General features: G+C 38.7%; 1 protein-coding gene across 1 annotated transcript in view; it reads left to right on the top strand.

Annotated features, from left to right (window-relative positions):
- Positions 1 to 23,769, top strand: part of RHBDD1 (rhomboid domain containing 1) — a 116,634-nt gene that overhangs the window by 33,460 nt on the left and 59,405 nt on the right. Inside the window, exons 4-5 of the mRNA XM_069466655.1 lie at positions 21,051 to 21,139; positions 23,037 to 23,093. Of these exons, the coding sequence (XP_069322756.1) occupies positions 21,051 to 21,139; positions 23,037 to 23,093 (146 nt within the window). The remainder of the gene's footprint in view (positions 1 to 21,050; positions 21,140 to 23,036; positions 23,094 to 23,769) is intronic.

Raw genomic sequence — 23,769 nt, 5'->3', positions numbered from 1 at the left:
AGTTGGCCAGCACAGAATAACAGAGAAAAGCAGTAGGTAGAAACAAGGAAGCAGCTGTTTTTCCAGTTGAACAGAGTTGTCTGGAATAAGGTTCACTACCCAGGTTGAAACTAATTGGCCATCATACTGTGATATAATTGTGGGTGTGTGGATGATAACACCTACCTAATCTGTACTTAACTAACTAGGCTTGTTAATGATCAATTTTGGTGACTTAGGGGACAGGTGCAAGACTTGGATGTACTGTGTTGGATGTCTCAGATAATGATGACTGGAGGTTATTTTTACAAGGTACAAAAATTGAAGAAAAGTCCTATGTCCTGGGTTAGTAGGTGATGTCAATAAATACATGTAATTAAATAGAAGAGCCCTGTGTAATGTGTTTTATAGAAAAAGGGTGGGTTTTCTTTAATATGAAAAGTTAATTGCAAATGTAGCAATTATTTTGGCTTGATTTTTTTTCTTACTAATATTTTTTCATTAAAAAATAATGAAAGCCTGTAAAGCACATTTATTTCCCTTTGGAGTATTTAAAATGTACACTTTGGCCTATTTGGAAATTTTTTTAGGAGATACTATTGGAGATAAATGTTATACAATTAAATATTCACTCTCAACTAATAAGATGATAAATCACATCTCTGGAGATTTCTGATCTGTTTACTTAATTCTTCCCATTTCAGTATAAGGAGGAATGTTTTAAAATAGAGAATTTTTTATATTTGCTAATTTCCCCTTCCTCTTCTGCAGTATTAAGTGATTTTTAGTTAAAAGTCATGGGAGTTAAATAGGCAAGAGTACTGTTTTCCATTTACATTCAGGTTTGGTTCAAATTATGCAAAATGAAGACAGTTGGTGCTATGAATTGAAATCATTAGTACATCAATTATTCTGTGATAACCAGCTGAGAACAGGCTGCATACTGCATAAATGTTCTTTTCATTTAAAGTTGGCTTCTCATTACCTTATATGAGAGAGAAAATAATTTGATTCTAATTTATCTCTCTTTCAATGGACATTGTTCCCCTCTGAATTCAAGAGGAGAGCATTTTAATTTTGTAGTCATTTATAATACACAGGTCAAATAAATAACAAGTTTTATTTCTAGCAATATATGTCACTTCTATAATTTATTTTACCATAGTTTCTTGATTCTAAGACACACATCTTTTTAGGCCATAGTAGGCCACAAACATGATAAAGATAACATCAAAAATCAGTAGGGAAAACAAGGGTTTCTTACAAATGATGCTTGAAGAAGTTTTAACCATTTGGAAGAAACTAAAGTTAGAGCTTTACCTCACTATACTCTTAAAACAAATTTCTGATGCTTAGCCTATATAATAAGCAAGATCTGAAAAATATCTAAGAAGATGTGAGGGAAATTTAAATTTCTAAGCATAAAAACAAGGAACACAATCTCAAAGACAAGAGTAACAAACTTTTTTGTCAAGTCCAAATATATTATATATTAAAATAAAGGACAAAAAATTAGAAATTAATTAGAAAAAAAGGATTACATTTTTGTGATGAACAATACTAATTGTAAGAAAAATACCGACAGGCAAACTGGCAAAAGATATCTATAAACAATTTATAGAAAAATATCAGTGGCTAACAAATGTATATCATAAAAGCTCATTATCATGAGAAAATTACAATAATCTATGTTGCTCATTAAATGAGCAAGATTAAAAAATTATCACTGTTTTATGAGGGTTTGGTGAAATGAGAGTTTACATAAACTTTTGATGGTACAAACTTTCTGGAAAGTAATTTGAGTATGAATATCAAGATCTGTAAAATTACCTTTACAAGAATCTGTCCAAATAACAAATAACCAGAAATACAGAAAAAGATTGATATCAGCATATTTATTGGCATGAGATATTGGAAAATGGGGAACCATTGAAAAGTTCTAATAGTAAGTAAATGATTCAGTAGATCATGATGTGATAGAATATTATATAGCCATTAAAATGGTATTGTCAGAGATTATTTTAATGGGATAGGGAAATACTCATGATAAAAATAAAGGTAGAAAGTAGAATACAAAGTATTACATATAATGTGATTTCAATAGTTTTTCAAAAGAAAAATAGTCATACAAAAAGGACTAGAGAGATACACCAAATATTAATAATGGTTAACTCAAGATTGTGGAATTATGGGCATTATTTATAATTTTTCTCTTTAAACTTTAGTTTTTTCCCCAAATTTGCTACAGTATATTATATCTAGTGGGAAAATTGAGTTATTAAGATATAAATGTATACAGTAGTCCTCCCTTATCTGCAGGGAATACGTACTTTCAACTCCTAGTGCTTGCTTGAAACTGTAGATAGTACCAAATCCCATATATGCTGTGTTTGTTTGATCTGATAACTGGGATGACAGGCAGAGTAGTAGTGTGGATCCAGTGGACAAAGGGATCATTCATGTCCCCAGTGGAACAGAGTGGGACAGAACGAGACGATGCAAGATTTCATCACCCCACTCAGAACACGGTACAATTTAAAAGTTATGAATTGTTTGTTTCCGGAACTTTCCATTTAATATTTTCAGGCCATGGTGACCATGTGTGACTGAAACTGTGGAAAGTGAAACAGTGGATAAGGGAGACAACTGTGGTAGCATATTTTCACCAACCTTAACTTATTTGTCCTGTCCCTTTCAAGTTCCAGAGGGCAGGGATATTGTTCTCTGCTTATATCACGGTTGGTGCATCATGGTTACTTAATAAATGTTTGTTGAATAAAGCCAGAGTTTGGGGTGGCTGGCTCAACCAAAGATAATAAGCAGAGTGTAGATGGCTGAGTTGGTGACCCAAGTCCAGAAGTCTAGAGTGGGCAGTAAGGAGAAGTGTCAGATCCAAAATCTGAGAGCCCAGTTGGAAGGCAAAGTCTGCAATTCAAACCGGAAAAGGTAAAACTGAGCATTTAGAAGACTTGAAAACACATCTAAACAACGGGAGCAGGACAGGTGAAGCGCCTCCCGGTGTTGCGCAGGGTATGGCCCGTGGGACCTGCCGTGCTCACACAGAGACCACAGGATTAGGCTACAAAGGCAGCTTCAGTCATCTCTATAAATACAGAAATTTTATAGGGCATATCCTCTGCTCACAGTTAATAATAATGGATTTTAAAAACCTAACCATGAAAAAAGGTAAACTAATACCAACAGTCAAATCACTTGGAAATTTAAATAACTCCCTAATTAAGAGGAATTAGAAAAAAGACTTTAGAAATAAACAGTGAGAACATTGTATATCAAACCTGTGGGCTTTGGAAAACTCAAGTGCTTTTTATTATATAGCAAGAAAGTTTTAAAAATAAATAACCTACATCTTTAAGAAGCTAGAAAAGGAACAAATAAAAGATTAGAGGAAGATGAAACTAATAATGATAAAGGCAAAATTTAATAAACTAAAAGGAAAAAATGATAGCATTGATAAATAAAGGGGTGTATCTTTGAAAAAACAAACCAAGTAGACAAGCCTGTGGCAGGTTTAATTAAGAAAATTAGAAAGAAAACTTGAAACAGTAGATTTGAAAAAGGAGATATAGCCATAGATACGGAGGAAGCTAGATCAGCTTCGAGAATGATGTATATTTTGAGAGGGAATAACTTTTCCTGTTTTAAGACTATTTTAGAAGAGTCATTATTGGTTTGGATTTTTTTTTTTTACATTTTTGAGTAATATTATTAAAACCTAATTTTTTAAACCTCATTGAGATTTTATGATCCAAACACTTTGATATACAATTTTTAAAAAGTCTTTGAGTTTCTCTGGTGTGTCTTAACTGCTGTATCACTATTGTGTCTGAAGTTGTAGATTTTATTCAAAGAGCTCTTACCCAGAGAACTCAATTAGAGTGTCAGTTTGTTGAGGGCTTATGATCCTATAACTTTTGACTGAGAATTCCTCAGTGTAACTGACATTGTGCAGATTTTGATGAACCAGTTAATTTACTTAGAGGATGGTATAAATTCACTATGTGATCTATACCATAATTGGAACTCTGAATAGAAGGTCACATTTTCTCCTGTTTCTCTCAAGCAATTTTGTGAAGTGTGATACACCAATGGGTAAAAATACTTCAGGACTTGCTAATGAAAGACAGTGTGTACAGAATCTGCTTTTCTAGCACATATTTTTATAGATGTTGAAAATGCTCTTGTCAAACAGCATTTTAAAAACTGTCAGGTGTGTGTGTGTTTTTCAAATGAGTTTTAAATAATTCAGTACTATGCAGGCAGCAGAAAAATGACTTTATAAACTTGCAGTGCTCTTTTGTATTGAATATACAAGTAGAGTCTATGAATTAAAAATGAATAGTATCCGATCCATCTTTTTACTAATAACTAGTGTAGTGTTGATGGAAATTTGCTGTTATTAATGTCGTTTTGGCATTTTTCCACCAAGTAATTGCCTTAAAGTCATTTCAACACAGATACTACGTGTGTACTGATGGTGAAGTAGGTTTCTATTAGAAGCCTTGTCTGATTTATTTGACTTGATGGCCAACCCGTGGTGGCCTCCTTCCCTTTTCTTCCAACCTCTGTGCTGCTGAATTGGAAGTGAGGATAGAGTAGACATGGAAGATGTCTACTTACTACTTACTTCAAGTGAGTGTTAGATTTCTCTGTGCTTTCCCATCCAGCCACTTAGTTGGTGAGCAGTATTGGTGGAATATTAAAAATTCCCGCTGTCAAAAGTTACAGGACCATAAGCCCTCAACAAACTGTCACTATAATTGAATGTTCCCTGGGTAAGGACTCCTTGAATAAAATCTACACCTTTGGATGCCATAGTGATACAGCAGTTACAACATGTCAGAGAAACTCAGTGACTTTTAAGATATTACATATTAAATACTGTTTGGGCCATGAAATCTCAGTGAGGTTTTCTTTTTTTTTCCCCTTCTCTCTCTTTCTTTCTTTTCTTTTCTTTTCTTTTCTCTTTTTTTTTCTTTTCTTTTCTTTTTTTTTTTTGAGATGGGATCTTGCTCTGTTGCCCGGGCTGGAGTACAGTGGTGGGATTCGTAGCTCACTGTAGTCTTGAACTCCTGGGCTCAAGCGATCCTCCTGCCTCAGCCTGCCAGAGTGCTGGGAGGTAGCCGGCCTGGTTTTAAAAAGAAAATTAGGTTTTAATAATATTAGTCAAAAACTAAAAAAAAAAAAGTCCAAATCAACAGTGACTCCTGGAAAATAGTCTGGAGTCTAATTGGGAGTAAAAAAGAAAGCATCAAAGATTATTGAGTCTTAGCCACATTTTTTATTGACTCCTTAGTCATGATTCTCATCTTTCTCCTGATCTTCCTGTCCCCAGTTTCTTTTTTTAAAGGTGTGACAAAGGAAAACTTGTTTTTGTTTTTTGTGTGTGAAAAGGCTAGGTGAAATGCTTAGTACTATATACATTTCTTCCTTCTGCTAAAGGGCAGTAAGGAACTGTGGTTTTTCTAAAAGCAGAAAAATTTTCTTCTTTATCATCATTAGTATTATGACTGTTTTGGTTTTGTTTTCCTCAGTCAGGTATTTTGCATGAATGATGATGGTATTATTCATTTCAGGAGTTATCACATCTCTAATCTGAGAATCTCCAAGTTAGGAATTGAGTAACTTTCATGGCAAAAGATTTAAGGTGTGTTTGCAGGGATTGGGAAATGAATGAAGTTGCAGCCACTGAGAGGGTTGTAGTTAGACACAGAAAGGGTGAAAACACCTGTCTTAGAACATTAAATTGAAAGATTTTTGCATGGTAGAAGTAATTTTAAAGATTTGCCCTAAGAAACTATAGAAGTTCATTTAAAATTCATAAATTCTACTCCAGTATCTCTCTGAGTATGCTGCATAGGATTGCTATGAAGTGTCTTGGGCATGCTGATGATATACGGTTCAATGTACATTGTTTGTAGTGGTATTTCATGTGCTGCAGAACTGTCTTGTCCTGCTTATTCAGTCTGAAAGGAGTCATCAGAGTTGCTGTCACCCATCCGGGTGGACTGTCCAATTAACGAGAGAGGTATTTTTTATGTGCTCCACATTATTCCAAGATCCTCCTCAGAGGTCTTTATTTTTAATGATGGCTCAAGGTCCCCTTTTGATCTGAATTTCATAGATTTTTACATGTTATAATTGAGTTTTCTTAAGGTTCAGCTAAGAATCAACAGTAAAACAAGGATTGGATGGGGAAAGGGCAGCAAAAGATCTTCGAAAATAGTAACAGAGATTAAACCACCTGGTGAAAGAAATCTTTTAGCAGACTTGAAGAAGGCATGTATTGTTTTTTGAAAGATTTTGTTGAGAAATGCAAATTAGAAATCAGAGTAGATGATTTGCGTTTCTGGAGGTATTTTGTAGGTCACAACATGATCCGTTGTGTGGTTAGAATTGTGTTACATGAACAATTATATGGCTTCTAGTCATACTTTTGGTTGTTCTCATGTTCCCCATTGCAGACTATAAATCCTAATTTACTTTTCCAGATGCACAGAAGCTGAGCAAAGGCCAGCAGAAGGCGTATACATCGGGGAGGGAGTACTGAGGAGGATTCATTACTGAATTCTCCTTTCAACACACCCTTACTGAGGGCCGCTCCCACTGCCTCCTGGTCCCCCACTTTGTAGCCCTGGGCCCTTGGTTTGATTACTTTTCTAAGTGTCAGTTCCTCATCTGTAAAATGGGACCAGTAGCAGTACCCATGTCATGGACTTGTTGGGAGGATTGAAAAACAACACAGGAAAAATGCAGAAATCAGTGTCTGGCTGATGGGAAGGCTGCTGCCACTTCAGTGTCCCTGAGTTGTCACCTGTGGGTACAAGTAGAGTGTCTGATAAAGTTCAAACCAGTCAGAGCATATCGAAGTCTTCCAGAACTATATAAACCATGTAATCCCCTTGAAAGTATTTGCTAACAATTTACCAAATAAAATATCTATGGATTTCCAAGAGGTCTTTAATAGAGATAATAAATGAGTACTTAAAAATAGTGTTTTTGTTTAAAAAAAAAGTGAGCTATTTGAATTTGGACTCACGTTTTAACACCTGCAATGTGTCAGGTATTATACAGGATACTTTTATATGTAATCTCTTTTAATTTTTGTAATATTATTTTTATTTTCTCTTGCTCGTGAAGAATGGAGGTATATTTTATACAAAGGTATAGTTTCTGGGAATTAATTCACTAACTCTGTCATCTGGGTTAATATTTCTTCAGTGTGGTAACATTCTTTTTGACTCTTATTATAATCATCAAGTCCTCCACTGCACCTGTAGTCTTAGCCTACACTGGAACTGAAATAATACTGTATAACAGAATTCTCTTTGAGGCTCCGAAGCCTGCTGATTCTATAATGCCTCTGTCATCTTTTGCCACCTTGGCCAGGATCCTTTTGGTTACAATTTAAAGAAAGCCCAACCACATGAACTTGATTAAAGAAAAGGATGTCTGTTGGCTTACATGATTAAAATTTCTAGTGGTGCACTTCAGGGTTTCAGGAAATTTAGATGTCATGAGATTCAGGGGCTCAAACAATGTCATCAGGATTCTGTTTCTACCAGGCTTGTTTTGGCTTCTATATTAGTTATCGATTACAAGGTAACAAATTATCTCAAACCCAACAGCTTAAAACAACACACATTTATTATCTCACGGTGTCTAGTACATCAGGAGTCTAGACATGACTTACCTGGGTCTTTGGCTTCAGGCACCCTCCGTCACAGGACTGCAACAAAGGTGTCAGTCAGCACTGAAGTCTCATCTGAAGGCTTAACTGGGTAAGGATCTGCTTCCAGCTTCTGTGGTTGTCGGAAGAATTCAGTCCTATGCGTTGTTGGACTAAAGGCCTCTCTGCAGCGGGAGGCTGCCCTGCTCTCAGTTCCTTGCTACTTGAATTTCTCCCTATGGCAGCCCACAATATGGCAGTTTCCTTCATGAGAGCCAGCGAAGAAGAGCCTGAAATCATGGTGGAAATTACAATCTTATGCCACATAATCATAGCAGTGATGTGCTGTATTCTGTTGGTTAGAAACAAGTCATGGGTCCAAGCTATGCTCATAGTAAAGGGCTTGTCAAAGACGTGAATATCAGGAATCATGATCACCAGGGGCCATGTTAAAGTCTGTGTGCCACAGCTTCATTCTCAGAAAAGCTGTCTCCACATGGTGACAGAGTTGACCACCAGCAGCTCCTGCCTCACATCATTCAACACTAACAATCCTAAAAGAAACAGAGCCATTGTCCCCTTGGCATCTGCACATGCACCTGTGTCCTACCCGTAGAATTCTTGGTTGGAAACCATAGAAATCAACTCTGGCAAACTTAATCACTAAAGGACTTATTGGAAGGATATCAGGTAGCTTCTAGAATTGTTGAGAATACTAAAGAACTAGGCTGGAAAAACCTGTAAGAACTGGCTGGACTCTTGTTGCCATTGGCCAGTACTTCATTGGCGTCTCATCACTGGACTCTCGGATTAGATAAAAGGGGTGTCTGACTGGCCAAGTGTAGATCACACACCTGTGCTTCAGCTGCCATCTTCCTTCCTTGTGACACCCCTTGGGTCTCCATTGGAGGTGGGACTTTGTTTCTTTGTGACACCGCTCTGAGATGAGCCCGTATGGGTCTTGTGGCTTCACTGGTGTTACTTTTGTCCACAGATGTTCAGCCTAGTAGGTTGCTTTGCATAAACAGATTCAGCCTGAATGGGCAGTTTTTAGACCTTTGTAGCTGGTGGTTCTGTGTTCTTCTTTAACATTTAACTGTGCCTTATGGACATACCAATACAGCTGCTGCAGAAGCAGTATCTGATGTTGATGGCATGTGCAGGTTTCTGAGTCATGTAGTAAATGGGACATTTCTATTTTTCATAGTCAGAATTTTGATTCATACCAGATTTAGCCATAGCAGAATTTACTTTTTCTAAAGTTATAGCTAACCACATCTTCCAGTTTTGTTTCCCAATCTTGATGTTGGCTCTAGGGATTCAGGGATTACCTTAACTTTTTACCGTTGTCATCTTTGGCCATGTGCATATGACTTTTTCGTACGTGTGGGTACACTGACTTGGGTTATCAGGTTTTTATAAGTCCAGAGAACTTGTAAATCTTTTGAAATAAGTTCATCTTTCCTTGCATGCGTTTGCAAAGCTGCACTTAGTCTCATGCAGCATTGTAGTAGAACAGAATAAGTAAGACCAACTACCAAGAAGGGAAACAGATGCCACCTCTATGCAGTAATTTGTGAGGTACAGAGTCTTGCCTACTCTCAAAATGTTTTTCTTATTGGCCCAATATGGCAGCTGAAATCTTACCACTAGAACTTTGGGTTAAGTTAAATGATCCTCAACCTGAACACATTAGAATAACCCGGGGAATTAAACACACCAAAACCGAAAAATAACTAAACAAAGACAACAATGTCAAAGTCCTATCCCAGAGCAGTTTTGTATAATTTCTGGGGGTGGGCCCCAATGAGCAGTAACTTTTAAAACCTCTTTAAGGGATTCTAAAGTGCAGCCAGGGTTAAGAACCAGCAGATCAAGACTGGAACCTGGGAAGGGCAGCCCACTCATTCATGTTACAGTATGTACAAGGGAAGTATAGAAGTCATTTCCACAGTTCCCGGTGAGACTGTTTCCTGCCCTCCATTCTTTTTTATGCATGTATGTGATGAACTCCAGTTAATGGACAGCAACTAAGTCATTCTCTTCCTCTTCCTGCAGCCTTAGAAAGTGCAACTACCATTGGCCCACAGAATTTCCAATTATGGCACTGCTTCTGACAATACCTCCAAACGGCTGAGCTTGCAGGAACATCTATTTGCTTCATAACAGTAGCACATGTTAAAATCAGGCTATAAACAATCCAACTTCTCTTTCATTTTATATTTACTTTCTGGAGGTGATGTGCAAATAATCATTCATGTGGAATCCAGAAATATTTTTATCTATAGTAATAGCAGATGGCAGAGCGTTTTTCACGTGCCAAGTTGCATTTATTCTACCACAGTGCAATGTGGAAGTGATTACGGCCTCTTTCAAATATTCTAACTCCCCATGTGCATTTCAGTTGTGGTGGGAAGTTTTCTTGCATATCAGTTCAATATGTTGTAGATTTACTTGGAATCCTTGGAATTTGTGCGTAGTGTAGTCACATGAAAAGTACTTTGAAAAGAAATATTTTTGAAGGCTCATGATTAAAGGTCATCAATCCAGCAAACATTTAATACGCATATTTTGTGTGCTAAGCCAGTGGTTTTCCATTGCGATAGGTGGTTTGGTCCCCAGGGGGGATTTTGGAAATTTGCAGGGTTGTTTTTAGTTATCATAATGATTAGCAGGGGTGCTACTGGCATTTGGTATGCAGGGGCCAAAGGCACTAGCTGTCTTACAGCTTGCAGGACTGTCCCCTACAACAGGAATGACACCCCCCACACCCACACCCAGTCTGTTGAAAGGACACTCATGTAGGTGAAAAACCTGTTTATGATTATCTGAGCCTCAGACCTAATTGTGCTTTTCATATAAACACAAAGATTTTTTTAGTATGGATTTAATATGTAATGACTTTTCCAGGAAAATTATAAATTAAATTTTAAATGTAAATTTAGGGAAAATCTTGTTTTATTTGGAATCAAGAGTTATTTACCTCCCATAAAATCACATCCCTGATAGAATCCTGCGTGTAGTATTTGAGGCACAAAAAGCCCATCTGTAACTGCCTGCATTTGTTATTTCCACTTTTATGAGGATTCCATACATAGGTGCAAGTGAAGGACTACTTTATATGTCTCCTGGTGGTGGTGTACCTGAGCATTTATAATTCATATTATTTTACTATGTTCCTTTTTATTTTTTCTTATTTTTATAGCTAAGGGCATTATGTTGAGTTGTGAGTATGCGTGTGTCTGTGTTTTTAAAAGTATGTGTGTAAGGTGTGTTATTTATAAATTTTGTTTCACGAAAATAGAGGGAGCATTACAAAATATTTAGGTTATAAGGGGGGCGTTGGGTATGACGGGGTTAAAAGCCCCTGGATTAAGCGGCAAGGCAGTGGCAGACACATGATCAGACAGGGAAAGGGTGGAATGCTGGAGGAACGGGAAGATACTGCTGGAGCCAGAGGAGAGCCCAGCATGATCAGGAAGGGTGTTTTATTAGGGCGTAGTGGGGGAAGTGGAGGGCAAAGAGAAGAGTGCATACAAAGTCTTGAGGGTGGAAGTGTGGCTTTGGCGAGGGGCTGGAGCTTGGGGTGGGGCAGGACTGGGCCGCTGGCCGGAGAGAGAGAGAAGGCTGGAGAACAGGCAGAAGCACAGGAAGAGCCTAACAAGCCTTGCTTGCATTTTATTCTGGAAACACTGAGGGGCTACCAGAGGGCTTCTGGATTAGGGTTGGGTTTGTATGTTAGACAGACATGCCTGTCACGGTGGTAAAAATGGGCAGGAGCAGGATACGGTTCCCTGAGCCAGGGAGAAGCCTGAACTGACACAGCGAGAGAGCTCCGAAAGGTTCATATTGACTCTGAAGGTGTCAGCCGCAGCGGTCTAACTCCAGTACCTGTGCTCTTGACCACTTCTCTAGATGATCCGGAGGATGGGGTGGGGTGGGGGGCTGCAGAGCAGATGGGGAAATTTTTGGCAAATGGAACCTACTGAACATTGAATATGGAAGGTGTGGGGCAGGGAACACTAGGAGTGTCTGGTTATGTGAAGTATCTGGGGAGGTACAGAGCACGAGCCTCACTTGGAGAATTTTCCTGACTCTTTACCCTCTGTGCCCAATTGAGGACATGGGCGGAGATTCTCCTTCATTTTATTTTGTGTGTCATTTTGCTTACCTATGGCTTTCATTTAATTTGGCAAAACCTGTGATTTTGTTTTGAAGGAGATTTGAATCACAGCACAGATTCTAAAGAAACTTAGTAATACTACAAAGCTAGTGGTTATGCTTTTAATCTAGAGCGCTATTTAGAAACACTTGCATGGGCCAAATGGGGGAAAGTGGTCTTAACAACTTACCCCAACAACAGCAAAACAATTTAGAAGTATCTATCACATTGATGAGGGTAATAATATTCTTAAAATGAGAGCCTTGCTTAGTTTCTCTTCCCTTTGCATTTTTAAAAAATAATAAAATTACTAGAATACTATCGTAAGAAGTTTGGAACATAGAAAGGAGAATGCTACCCTCCATACATGTTATCTGTTACTATTTTTACGTATTTCCTTTAAATTTTGTTTTTAGATATGTATTACATATATTTGTGTTTGTATGTATACAAATACTCTAGAAGTCAAATAACATGAAATATGGGAACAATATTTTGAATTGTTCTTCCTCTCAACTTCCAACTTGCTATCCAGCTGCCTACTTAATACCACATATCTGCATTTAGTTGTCTTGAAGACATCTTGAAGTAAACACATCAAAGCTGAGCCCGTGAATTGTCCCTCACCTTTTCTTTTCCCAATTTTCTGCATCTTGGTAAATGGTTTCATCATCTATTTAGTTTCACAAGCCAGAAGCCTGGATTTCTTCCTTTCCCTCACCCCCTACACTGAATCCATCAGCAAGTCCTTTAATCTCTGCCTCCAGAGCATATCCCAAATCCGTCCACTGCCCTCCACCACCCTTCCCTTATGGAAGCAATCCTACCAGGATCTTCCCTAATGGCATTAATGTTTCTGAAGTCCACTGCCACCACCCTGTTCCAAGCTGCCATCATCTTTTGCCAGGACTGCGTTAGTCTCTTCTGCTCTTCTGCTTAAGCTGCCCATTCTTACTTTCCTGGAGTCTGTTCTTCCCAGCAGGCAGAATTAATCACTCTTAAAAATTCTCCTGATTAAAATTCTCCAGTGGCCTTCCATTGTACTTAGAAAACAACTCAAATTCCTTACCGAGGCACGTAAGGCCTGAGTGATCTGACTTTCCAGATTCATCTCATGCAGTATCCCATGCCCATACTCCTCGCTCACCATGCTCCAGCCAGCCAATAGTCATTTCAGTGTTTTAAAAACGCTGAATTCTTCCCTGCCTCAGGCTGTTAAATATGTGCTTTTTCCTTTCTGAAGCTCTCATCCCCACCTCTGGGCATGGAAGCTCCAAATCCTACATCACTTTAAATGGCACCCCCTTGAGGAGCCATCCCAGACTACTCTGGATGGGTACCTTTAAGAAAGACTTGCTACCACAATTTGTAGTTAGAGTGTATCTGTCTTTCTGTCTTTCCCACTAGATTCAAGCTCCAGGTGCATTAACCATGTTTATCTTGTTTCTATAATAGTCAGGAAATATTTGATGAAAGAAAGAATGAATAAATGAATGAGTGAATGCTTCAGGGACTTGTCTTGTTGTCAGGCATAGGCCAAGGAATTGCTAGGCATCATCTATTATTTTGGAAGCTCTTTTATAAAGGAGGCTTCTCCCATCTTGCAATATCCTTGCTTTTGTCCAGGTTATGTTTGTCCGGGCCTCAAGGAAGTGGCAGGAGTCACCTTCCAGCCCTATGTCTGCAGTTGGTACCACGTTTAATAAACCTTCATGGATAGTAGAGGCTGCACTGCCAGTAGAGCTGCCTTTGGGGACATAATATTGGAAGGTGGCTAGTTTTTACTTCTGAGGACAAAGGTGGTGGGAGTGGGGGAGCAGGGGAGGCATGGTAAAGAAAGAGACCATATAGACCAAGTCCCCCCATATTGTCATTGCCAAAGACTCATGCTAGCATAGTGGTTGAAGAAGGCATCAAAGACAGAAAACAGTCAGTTTAAAAACCGTTTCCTTGGGAAGAAGCAATCCTGTCAAGATCTTTCCTAGTGCCATTAATGTTCAAAAACCTGAAAAATTCTTACCATATCTTGTTGCTATACTGTGAATCTGGGGCCATTTATTAAGATCCCCAAACCCCAGAGCTGCTGATCAGCTCAGTCCCCACCTGATATTAACTGCTTTTGCAGGAGGAAGTTGCGGAAAGTACAATAGGCCACTCCCAGCTGACTGCCTCTTACCTTTCCTTGTTCCTTTACCTTGTCCAACGCTGTGTCTCCAAGTTACATCCTTAATGAGGTCATTAGCTCTGCACACACCATGAGATTATGTCCTAGATTTATGCATGTTCTGCTTTCTGAGCTACGCTTCAGAGGACAGCCTCTTCAACTGTGGAAAGAATTTGCCATTTAATAGAGGAGGACCTTTATAGCTTGTCACAGCTTTCAATCATAGCTCTAGTTTTTGATTCTTTAATGGTAGCACATGAGAGCAGGAACATTTTACGTAACCACTTACTCAGCCATACGATAGCCTCGTAAAGGGGTGAGGATCAGTTTGTCCTGACTTGACAGGAAAGAACACTGTCTGTTGGTGTTAACAGCATCTACATATAGTTTGCATAGCAGAAATCCACAATAAGAATCTTAGCTTTGCTCTCAAATTGCCTTTCCACCATCACTATCCCTTGCAAATAATGTGCAACAACATTTGCTTTGAACTTTTTCATGTTATATATTTTAAATCTTTTTCTATAAACATATATGGAGCCCCCACTCCGTGTTGGGAAATGCACAAATATCGCATATCTGCAGGTCCATAGGACAAAATGTAAAGGCTGAGGACTTTCAGAATTGTAAAAACACATGAGACCTCATGTTGCAAAGTACAGCAAGTCTCAAGCAGGGTAAATAAAGCAAATCTACAACCAGGATGATTGTGGTATAATGATAGCATATCCAAAATGAAGAGAAAATCTTAAAAGCTTAGAGAAAAGATGGATTGTCGACAGGGGAATGACTATCTGATTGACAGTACCTTTATTACCATCAGCAGATCCTGTACCTATCATCAAAATAGGACACTGACATAAAAAGCTTTTAGGACATACAAAGACTAGGAGAGTTTTAACTCTCAAACATTAACTGAAAGAATTACTAAAAGTTGTAATTTAGCAAGAAGGAAACTGAACCCACAAATAGGTTACATGATAAGCAGTGGCACAACAAAGAATTTGGACAATATGTTAATGAACTTAATTGGGATAAATGGCTACCTCTGTGCTATGATTTGAGTACTAACAAAGTGTTTTTTTCCAGTTGAATATGTAACTACATTGGCTTGGTGCTGGTGTATGAAATTCTTCAGTTTGTGATGAATTATTTTCACCCCAGGCAAGGTTTTTAACAAGGGGTCCATGGTTGGAGTTCAGGCTATCTATGAACTTCTTAAAATTATAGGTGACATTTTGTGAATGCACAATTTTTATACAGACAGCCTTTATGGCTCTCATTGGACATTTAAAGGGGTTTAGAACTTCAACAAGTTTAAATACTACTGGATTAAGTTACTGTTCCCTATTAAAATAAAATTGCATTGATACCTACCTTGCTGTCAATGATCCAATTTGGATATTGGCTCTGTTGATTACCTTGTGGAACTATTGTGACCCTGGATAAATTATTTTCTTCTCATTGTAGCCTATCTGATTGTGCATTGCTGTGTGTGGTCGCACACAGCAGCAATGCACCTGGCCCCTGTGACTGTATCTTGGCATCAGGATATTTGGTTGTAGTTGTTATGATTTTTCTAAAGAGAGTCATTATTGAACTGTCAGAAGAAATAAAGCTTCTAAGTTACCAATTTTAGGATATAATAGGTTTAGTGCTATTGTTTTGTTAATTTAACATGTATTAATATTTTGTTTAATACATTATTCAAGTATATGTGGGGGGTGGACAGTGGTGGGCTGTGTTTAATCATTATCTCTACCAGTGAAATCTTGAACTAAAACAACTATTAACCAGTGCCAATGTGTAATTTGTGTTCCCCCCCCAGTTTTATTGAGATATAATTGACAAATAAATATTATATTTATTTAAGGTGTACAATGTGATGTTTTGATATATATTGTGAAATGATTAGCACAGTCAAGCTCATTAACATATCCATCACCTCAAGTAGTTACCTTTTTTTTTGTGGTAAGATCACTTTAAGATCTACTCTTTTAGCCAGTTTCAAGTATACAATACAGCATATTATTACTAACTTCTCACCATGCTGTACTTCAGATATCCAGAATTTATGCATCTTATAACTGAAAATTTGTACCTTTTGACCAAAATCCCCCATTTCTCCCACACCCCTATTCCCTGGCAGCCACTGTTTTACTCTGTTTCTATGAATTTGACTTATTTAGATTCCACATATAAGTGAGATCATGCAGTATTTGTCTTTCTGTGTCTAGCTTATTTCTCTTAGGACAATGTCACGTAGGTTCATCCATAGATGAAAGAAATGGCAGGATTTCTTTCATTTTTAAGGCTGAATAATATTCCATTACATATGTGTGTGTAGGTGTGTGTGTACACCACATTTCTTTATCCATTTGTTGATGGACCCTTAGGTTGTTTGCATATCTTGGTTATTGCAAATAATGCTATAATGAACATGGGAGTGCAGATCTCTCTTTGAAATACTCATTTCCTTTGGATACATACACAGAAGTGGAATTGCTGGATCATATGGTAGTTCTATTTTTTGAATTTTTGAGGAAACTCCATGGAGTTTTCCATAATGGCTGTACCAATTTCCATTCCCACCGCTCTAGTCAGGTTACCTTTTATCCACATCCTTGCCAACACTTAAATCACTTGACTTTTTGATGATAGTCATCCTTGCAGGTGTGAAGTGATAGCTCATTGTGGTTTTGATTTGCATTTCCCTGGTGATTAGTGCTGCTGAGCAGCTTTTCAACAGCTTTTTACATGTTGCACATTTATATCAAAGGAAACAACAAAATGAAAAGGCACCTTACAGAATAGAATATATTTGCAAACCATATATCCAATAGGGGACTAATGTCCATATATATATAAAGAATATATATATAAATATATATATTCTTTGTCTATATATATAAAGAATATATATAAATATATATAAAGAATATATAAAGAATTCATACAACTCAATAGCAATAAAACAAGTAACCCAATTAAAAACTAGGCAAAAGGACCTGAATAGACATTTTTCCAAAGAAGACATACAGATGTAACTTGTGTTTTTTAATACGATTGTTTTTTTAGATATGTGTATTTTTTGTGCAAATTCCACTTTTCCACTCATTCAGTAGTTACTTATTGAGGGCTAGTGTCAGGCCATTTGCTGCAGTTGGTGTGGTCATGGATAGAGTTGAATACAGTGGTGGTCTTGTCCCTGAGGAATTACTCTTAATGAGGATAGAGGGTGGCAGGTCACATAACTAAATCCTCAATCCTAGCCCGAAACCTAGTAAGGTCAAGTGGAAGTTGCCCCTAGGACCAAGGTTTTCCCCGAATGCTACTTAGGATGTCAGCTTCCACGTATAGCTAAGAACAGAATGAAGCCATGGGCCTACTCAGAGACCACAAACTTTAAAACTTCTGTTTAGCATGTTTAATTATGGTCATAACAATAAATCTGTTTTCAGTGCTGTTACATTTGAAGGTGGATCCCAGCCACTGATCAGAGCACTCAGATGTCTTCTTCCCCTAAAGGCCAGGGTTTCCTTCTGCCTCTGCAGTACCCCATAGAGTCAGATAAGCGTCCTAATCTTAGGTCTGGGGAGCTGCACTCCCAGTTCAATTCTCTCACCCTCTGCAGGTCCATTTTCCCTCTCAGGACTTGTCGAATGATTACCAACAGCATGGAGAAAGTTAATGTACCTCTTAAAATGAGTTATATTTCCTTTTACATTGGTGGGATTCTCTCCTTTTTGGTGTAATGTTGAGAGATTTTCAGTTTTGGTTGAATAAGATCATAATCTTATTTTAAAGAAGAACACCTTTATAGAGCTTAACTAAAATAACAAAAACCGCTAAATGTTTTGAGATGGAACTTTTGTAGAAAATGCTAGAAGATGATGCAATGTGTTCTTTAATCTGCCAGCCTCCTTTCCCTAGTTATTCACAATTATATTAGGGCAATCAGTTCATAACTCAAACTTCTGAAAACCATTTAGAGAGATAAGAAATTCATTTCACTGTACTGTACTCTAAATTGTAAGTGAGATTCAAGACTAATTGTCTAATAGGTTGAGGTTTTAAATTGAAATTTTCCTCCATGTTATTCTATATCTGTATGATTCACCATGAAGTTTGGTTTTAAAAGTTTAAAAAATGTTGATTTTTTTTTTACTCTTTTCATTTAAATTGCAGTTACTATTTTTTTTAAAAAATAGACCCTGGCCATTTCTTTGTATCTCTCAAACCACCCCTTCCTTTGCCTTTTTTAGAACTAGGTGTAGGGTTTTATTGAGCCTGAACATATTAATAGAGTAAAGTAAGCACAGTAGTTCCTCCCTTAGCCACAGTTTCACTTTTGACAGTTTCAGTTACCCACGTTCAACTGTAGTTCAAAAATATTAAATGGAAAATTCTGGAAATAAACAGTTCCTAAGTTTTAAATTGCACACCATTCTGAGTGACTTGATAAAATCTCACATGGTCCTGCCCTGTCCCTCCTGGGATGTAAATCATCCCTTTGTCTGGGATATCCACACTCCCCGCTCAGGAGTCACTGAGCCATCTCGGTTATCACGTCAAAGAAACATAGTACACCTAGGGTTGGTGCTATCCACAATTTTAGGCAGCCACTAGGAGGCTTGGAACGTGTAGGGGTAGGAAAGCTAAAGTAAAGCATACTTTACACAGAGACATAGTTTATACTATTCTTCCCAGGAAATGAGAAACCACGTGTCCAACCCCATATTCTTATTACCAGGTTGCACATACTGTGAAGTAGACGTATTTGATGAAAATGACAGCTCTCCTGGGGAAATGGTGTGTATGGGTGTGTGTGTGTGTGTGTGTGTGCACGCTGTGGCTTTCAGTATGTGTGGACATATGTGGGTGCTTGTTTGAGCAATTGGTCATTTAATCGGCTAATAGGAACAAGCAGCAGTGTTGTTCTGTCCACAAGGTTTCCGTTTGTCCCTTTCTTGCCAGTGTTCCGTCCTCACTGTTTATTCATTTCCTGAGAGCCAAGAAGTCTTTCCATAGCTCGGAGACAATGAAAATTACTCAGCACCATCCTACTTTTAGTGTTTCAGGACCTCCTTCCCCTGTAGGCTGCTGCTGTAGTTGGCAAAGTTTGGGTTTGACTCCGAGTCTCCCATGTAGGTTACTGAATGTCAGACTCTGAGCTCCGTCACAGCCGTGGCTCCGTGATCTCTGAGTTGAAGACTGAGCGATTTTAACTCGCTCTTGGTGGAACAATCCTGGCGCACTTGAGTCATCCATTGAATACATATTTGAGTGCCTGTCATGTGCCAGGCCCTGTCCCAGGTGTGGGGAATACATATGCAAAACCGCAAGAACCACTGTGCTCTTGGGGTTCACATTAGGCTCCTTGACAACTTTCAGTTGCTCCCCACCCCCTTTCTGGAGCGTGGGGTCACTCTTCTAGGCTGTGGGAATGTATTCATTTGCTTCACTTTTTTTTTTTTAGCTTCTAATATTGCATGATAAATAGATAAGACACCATTACTGCCCTCAGGGAATTTGTGAGAGAGAGAGACCGGCAGACAGGCAAACTGGATGCATGCTATAGTAAAGGTAGAAACAATAGCTCCAAGGGAAGGCAGTAGAAGGAAAGAACAAGTCTTCAACTGGGGCATGATTTTTATGACAGAGGTGCTGCTGGGCTTAGCCTTGTGGTCACCTGTGAAGATTTGGGATGTCTGACTGTGGGGTGTGTGGGAATGGGTGTTGCAGGCAATGAGGAAGGAGGAAGGAGGTGGGCAAAGTTCTGTGAGAGCCCATGGATTTCACAGGATAGCAATGACGTGACTTGCCCCAGTCTTAGGAGGATACCTGGTAGCAGTGTGTAGGCTGCTCTGGAGAACAAGAGCTGTCCGGCAGGGAGCCAGCTGGATAATTTTCGTCCGTTTATTCTTTTACTCATTTAACATATATGCATCTAGGGCTCACCTTGTGCCCAATGCTGGGCTTTTTCAAATAGTTCAGGAAAGAACCAGTGAGGGCTTGAAGAATAGCTGTGGGCGTAGGAATGGAAAGGCTGGGATAGGTATGAGCAGCGTGGCAAAGGGGACATGGGCATGTGACCCCAGAAAAGGCTGGTTTAAGGTGCAGATGGACGTTGTGTGCATGTGTCTAGATGGTGGCAGGCAGCTGGAAATTGAGGTCAGGTGCTTAGAGAAGAAATCATTGTACACGGACCCATCTTTGTGGTAAAATGAGAAGGTTGTCAAGAGAATGAATCTCCAGTAACTTCTTAAACTCGGGCTGGAAGGTTGTTCAGCCAGTGAACCCCACGGGGTGGTCCCCAGCCCCACAACCAGCCTGGAAGTACCACAGGCCCCTTAGGAGTGTTGCTACTTGGGTAGAAATGTACATTTGAAAATAAATTTTATAATCGATTGCCAATTTCAGATGCTAGTTTAAGAAGAGTGGAACCAATTTAATGACCTAACTCATCTTTCAAGTGTGAAGTTTACATTTTTGTTTCTTTTGCGGAGGGACTGAAAGATACATATGAAGGCAACTTTGTGGGGTGCATGTGGGCCCCTCAGTCTCTTTGCTGAGTTTCATTTGCTCTCTGCCTCCCTAGTCAGTGGGGTAGAAAACTGCAGCGGTCGGCCCTGCTGTGAGCACAGATAGCCATCATCCCTCACAATGGCTGGACAATTCCAGATTTAATTCCGAACAGAGAAAACTGATTTCATTTATGTTTTGTGATAAGAGGTACAAAGAAAAACTGGAAGCAATATAATGGCTTGTCTTGACAGAATGCTTCCGCCACTCTGGAGGAGACAACCCACTTCTCTTGGTCAGGGAGGGGCGCTGCATTTTGAGCCTGTGCTGGTTGTTATTCATTGTACTATTTTTTTTTAAGGTAGGAAATGTTGTTCTTTTGACTGAGTTAAATGCTGCTCAGCATAAAAGACGTGATGTGGAACAAAGCTTGCAGACTGTGACTAATTGACGTGCACTGGGCTAATGAGAAGACAGAATGTCTCTAATCAGCAGCAGAACAAACACTCACAAAGGGTCTCCTTCCCTCCTAGGACTTCCTTCGCCGGGCATCTGGCCGGGATTCTTGTTGGACTAATGTACACTCAAGGGCCTCTGAAGAAAATCATGGAAGCATGTGCAGGTACAGAACAAAACGCCTTTGGCATGACAACAAGTTGGAAGTTCATCTTAATTTTAATGTGAATAGACACAACCCCAAGTTTTCCTGTGGTTCAGCTTAGGAATGCCCTAATACACTTGTTTTTCTTTTTAAACCAAAAGGTAAAACAGCCGGTGCAGTTCCTCATGTTGCTCCACAAAAGAGGATGCAAACCCAAATTTTAAATCTGAGGCTTTCTTAGGGAACAAATACCAGTGTATACTTATTCCCTCAACTTAATGCTACTCACGGAAAACCACGATTTCCTCAAAAATGCAGAGAACTAAAATGGGTTTAAAATATTGCATTCTTCTGTAATATTCCATGAATTAATATATGTGAAAGGAAAAGTTAAAAAAGAAAACCAAACCTGGACTGAAGTGCAAGGTCAGTATTTTAAAGAATTCAGAATGACCACTGGGTTTGGTGGCGACATATATTCATGCATGGTCAAACCAAGTCTGTTACTGCTTGAAGCTTGGCATCTGCTTTTTATTTTTTTTTACTTTTGTTTTTCACTTCAAATTGAAGCTCAATGAAAATATTCTATTTAGAAATATATGGATTTTTTCGACCTCTTAATTTAAAATGCTGTACTGGTTTTGACTTGTAAGAAAACTATTTTGCAAACACTTGTTTTATAGTCCATGCGAGTTCCAATATTTCATCTTTTATTCATGGGAAATCTTCTGAGACTATTTTACCTTTTCTTGAACCATAAATAATTTGTTTTCACAGTTTGTGCTGATGACTGGTCTTCTTGAGAACCATATAATATTCATGATATTAGAAAGCTTTCCCGGCACCACACTGTTGCCTTTATTAGCAGGTTGTGTTCACTTTGGGTTGATTTTTGCAGGCTGTGTTGCATCTAAGCAGATTCCCATTTTCCTACATATGCTTATTACTGTGTTTCCAGTGTGTTTGCTTGGAGGAGGCAGTGGGAGCTTCATTTATTGAAAATACCCAGTTTTATTATATTTGCAATACAATCTAATACTTATTAGTACTGATAAATGCAAAGAAATGATTGGAGAAGTTTAGCGTTTTTTTCATTTTTCTGTGTCCCAAGATTAAGTGGTTAGTAAAGCTTTCTGCAGACATGTTATGAAATTTAGACAAGTGCTTTGTTTAATTGTTGAAGAGGATTTTCCCCACAATTATAACATTTAAACTCTTAGTTTTCCTCCTTTAAACCTTGCCTGTATTCCATGGAGACTTATTTTTACATCACTCTGTTTTCGAAGTAATACAACAGAAAATTAAATACAAAAATCAGAACACATTTGGTGTGAAAATCAAACAGCCTGCAATCTCTCTGCCTTTTTTCTGTGAACTGAGAATTGTAGTGACACAGGAACCCCATGGAAGGTGACCGAGCATCTGGAGGCTGCTGTCTGATGCCTCCTGGAAGAGGAGGGTCACACTGAGAGTACGTCCCTCCATTCAGCAGTGCCGAACTGACTGTCCTGCCTTCTGTAGGGACACGAAAGAGTAAAGTCCCTTAGGAAGCATAAGGAGCATGGCCCTCCTAACACAGTTGTTGAGGGAAGGTCCTCTCTTTAGCCAGAGCATCTCTACGTATACAGTGGCACCAAAGGCCAAGCTTGGTACCTTTGGAGGCAAAGTCCTGTCTAATGTCAACAGGAACCTCTAAGGAACTTCAGTGAGTCTAAATTAGGAAGTTCATTGTGCCCTCCCACACATTCTATTCCCTATAGGGCTGGCCCCCAAATAAAAGGGAGTTTATTTTAACAATTGTTTAGAAGTCATTTGAGATGACCCTGGGCTTTTTCATAAGGAACCTCCTACTAGTTGGAAAGATTAACATTTAAAGCTTTATGGCTACCATTAAAATGTTTACTTCTTTCATGTTTAGGCATTTTTTCCTCCAATACTGGTTATTCAGGACAGCAGTACTACTTTAATAGTTCAGGTAAGTACTTTATTTCATTTAATAAATTTTAACTTTTTAAAATTGTAGTGTTTGCTGCTATAGAGCTACTTTAAGATAACACTAGTTTATGCTGTGGTAGAGTAATTCACATGTTATGTAATTGTGCCTCTCACATTCCTGGAAGCTGGATGGGGGGTAACCCAGGCAGCATTTTTGGGTGGGTTGGTACGAAAGTCCAAGGAAGGAGGTAACTCTGGCATAAAAAAATTGTATGATTGGTATGAGGTCTCTCATGTGTGATGAGGTTCCTATTAGACCCTGGTCCTTTTATTGTCAGCCTAAGGCCATACTGCTAGCAAAGTGTTAAAAGTTGGTTTCAGGTATACCGTTCTCCACAGTCCACCCCACCTGTACCCTAAGATGCTAAGATAGGCATTGCTCTAATAAATACATGTGACTTAAAGAGGAGAATATATATTTTTTAGATGTCTGTGTAAACAGGTAGGCAGGACTTCCTGTGAAAAGCATAAGACCTATTTTAGGCTAAGGCCTTTATATTCCAGCTTGGAGCAGCTACCCTTTAGTACCTGGACCAGCACCAGGAGACAGATGTAAAGCCCACGGCCTGTGGAACCACTGGGTGTCTTCACACAATGGACTGAATGTGTTCCCCCAGATTCATAAGTTGAAATGCTAACCCCTAATGTGATGATTT

Source organism: Eulemur rufifrons, chromosome 1 (genome assembly GCF_041146395.1).
Source record: "Eulemur rufifrons isolate Redbay chromosome 1, OSU_ERuf_1, whole genome shotgun sequence".
Lineage (NCBI taxonomy): Eukaryota > Metazoa > Chordata > Mammalia > Primates > Lemuridae > Eulemur > Eulemur rufifrons.
This window is presented reverse-complemented; position numbering and strand designations above follow the sequence as displayed.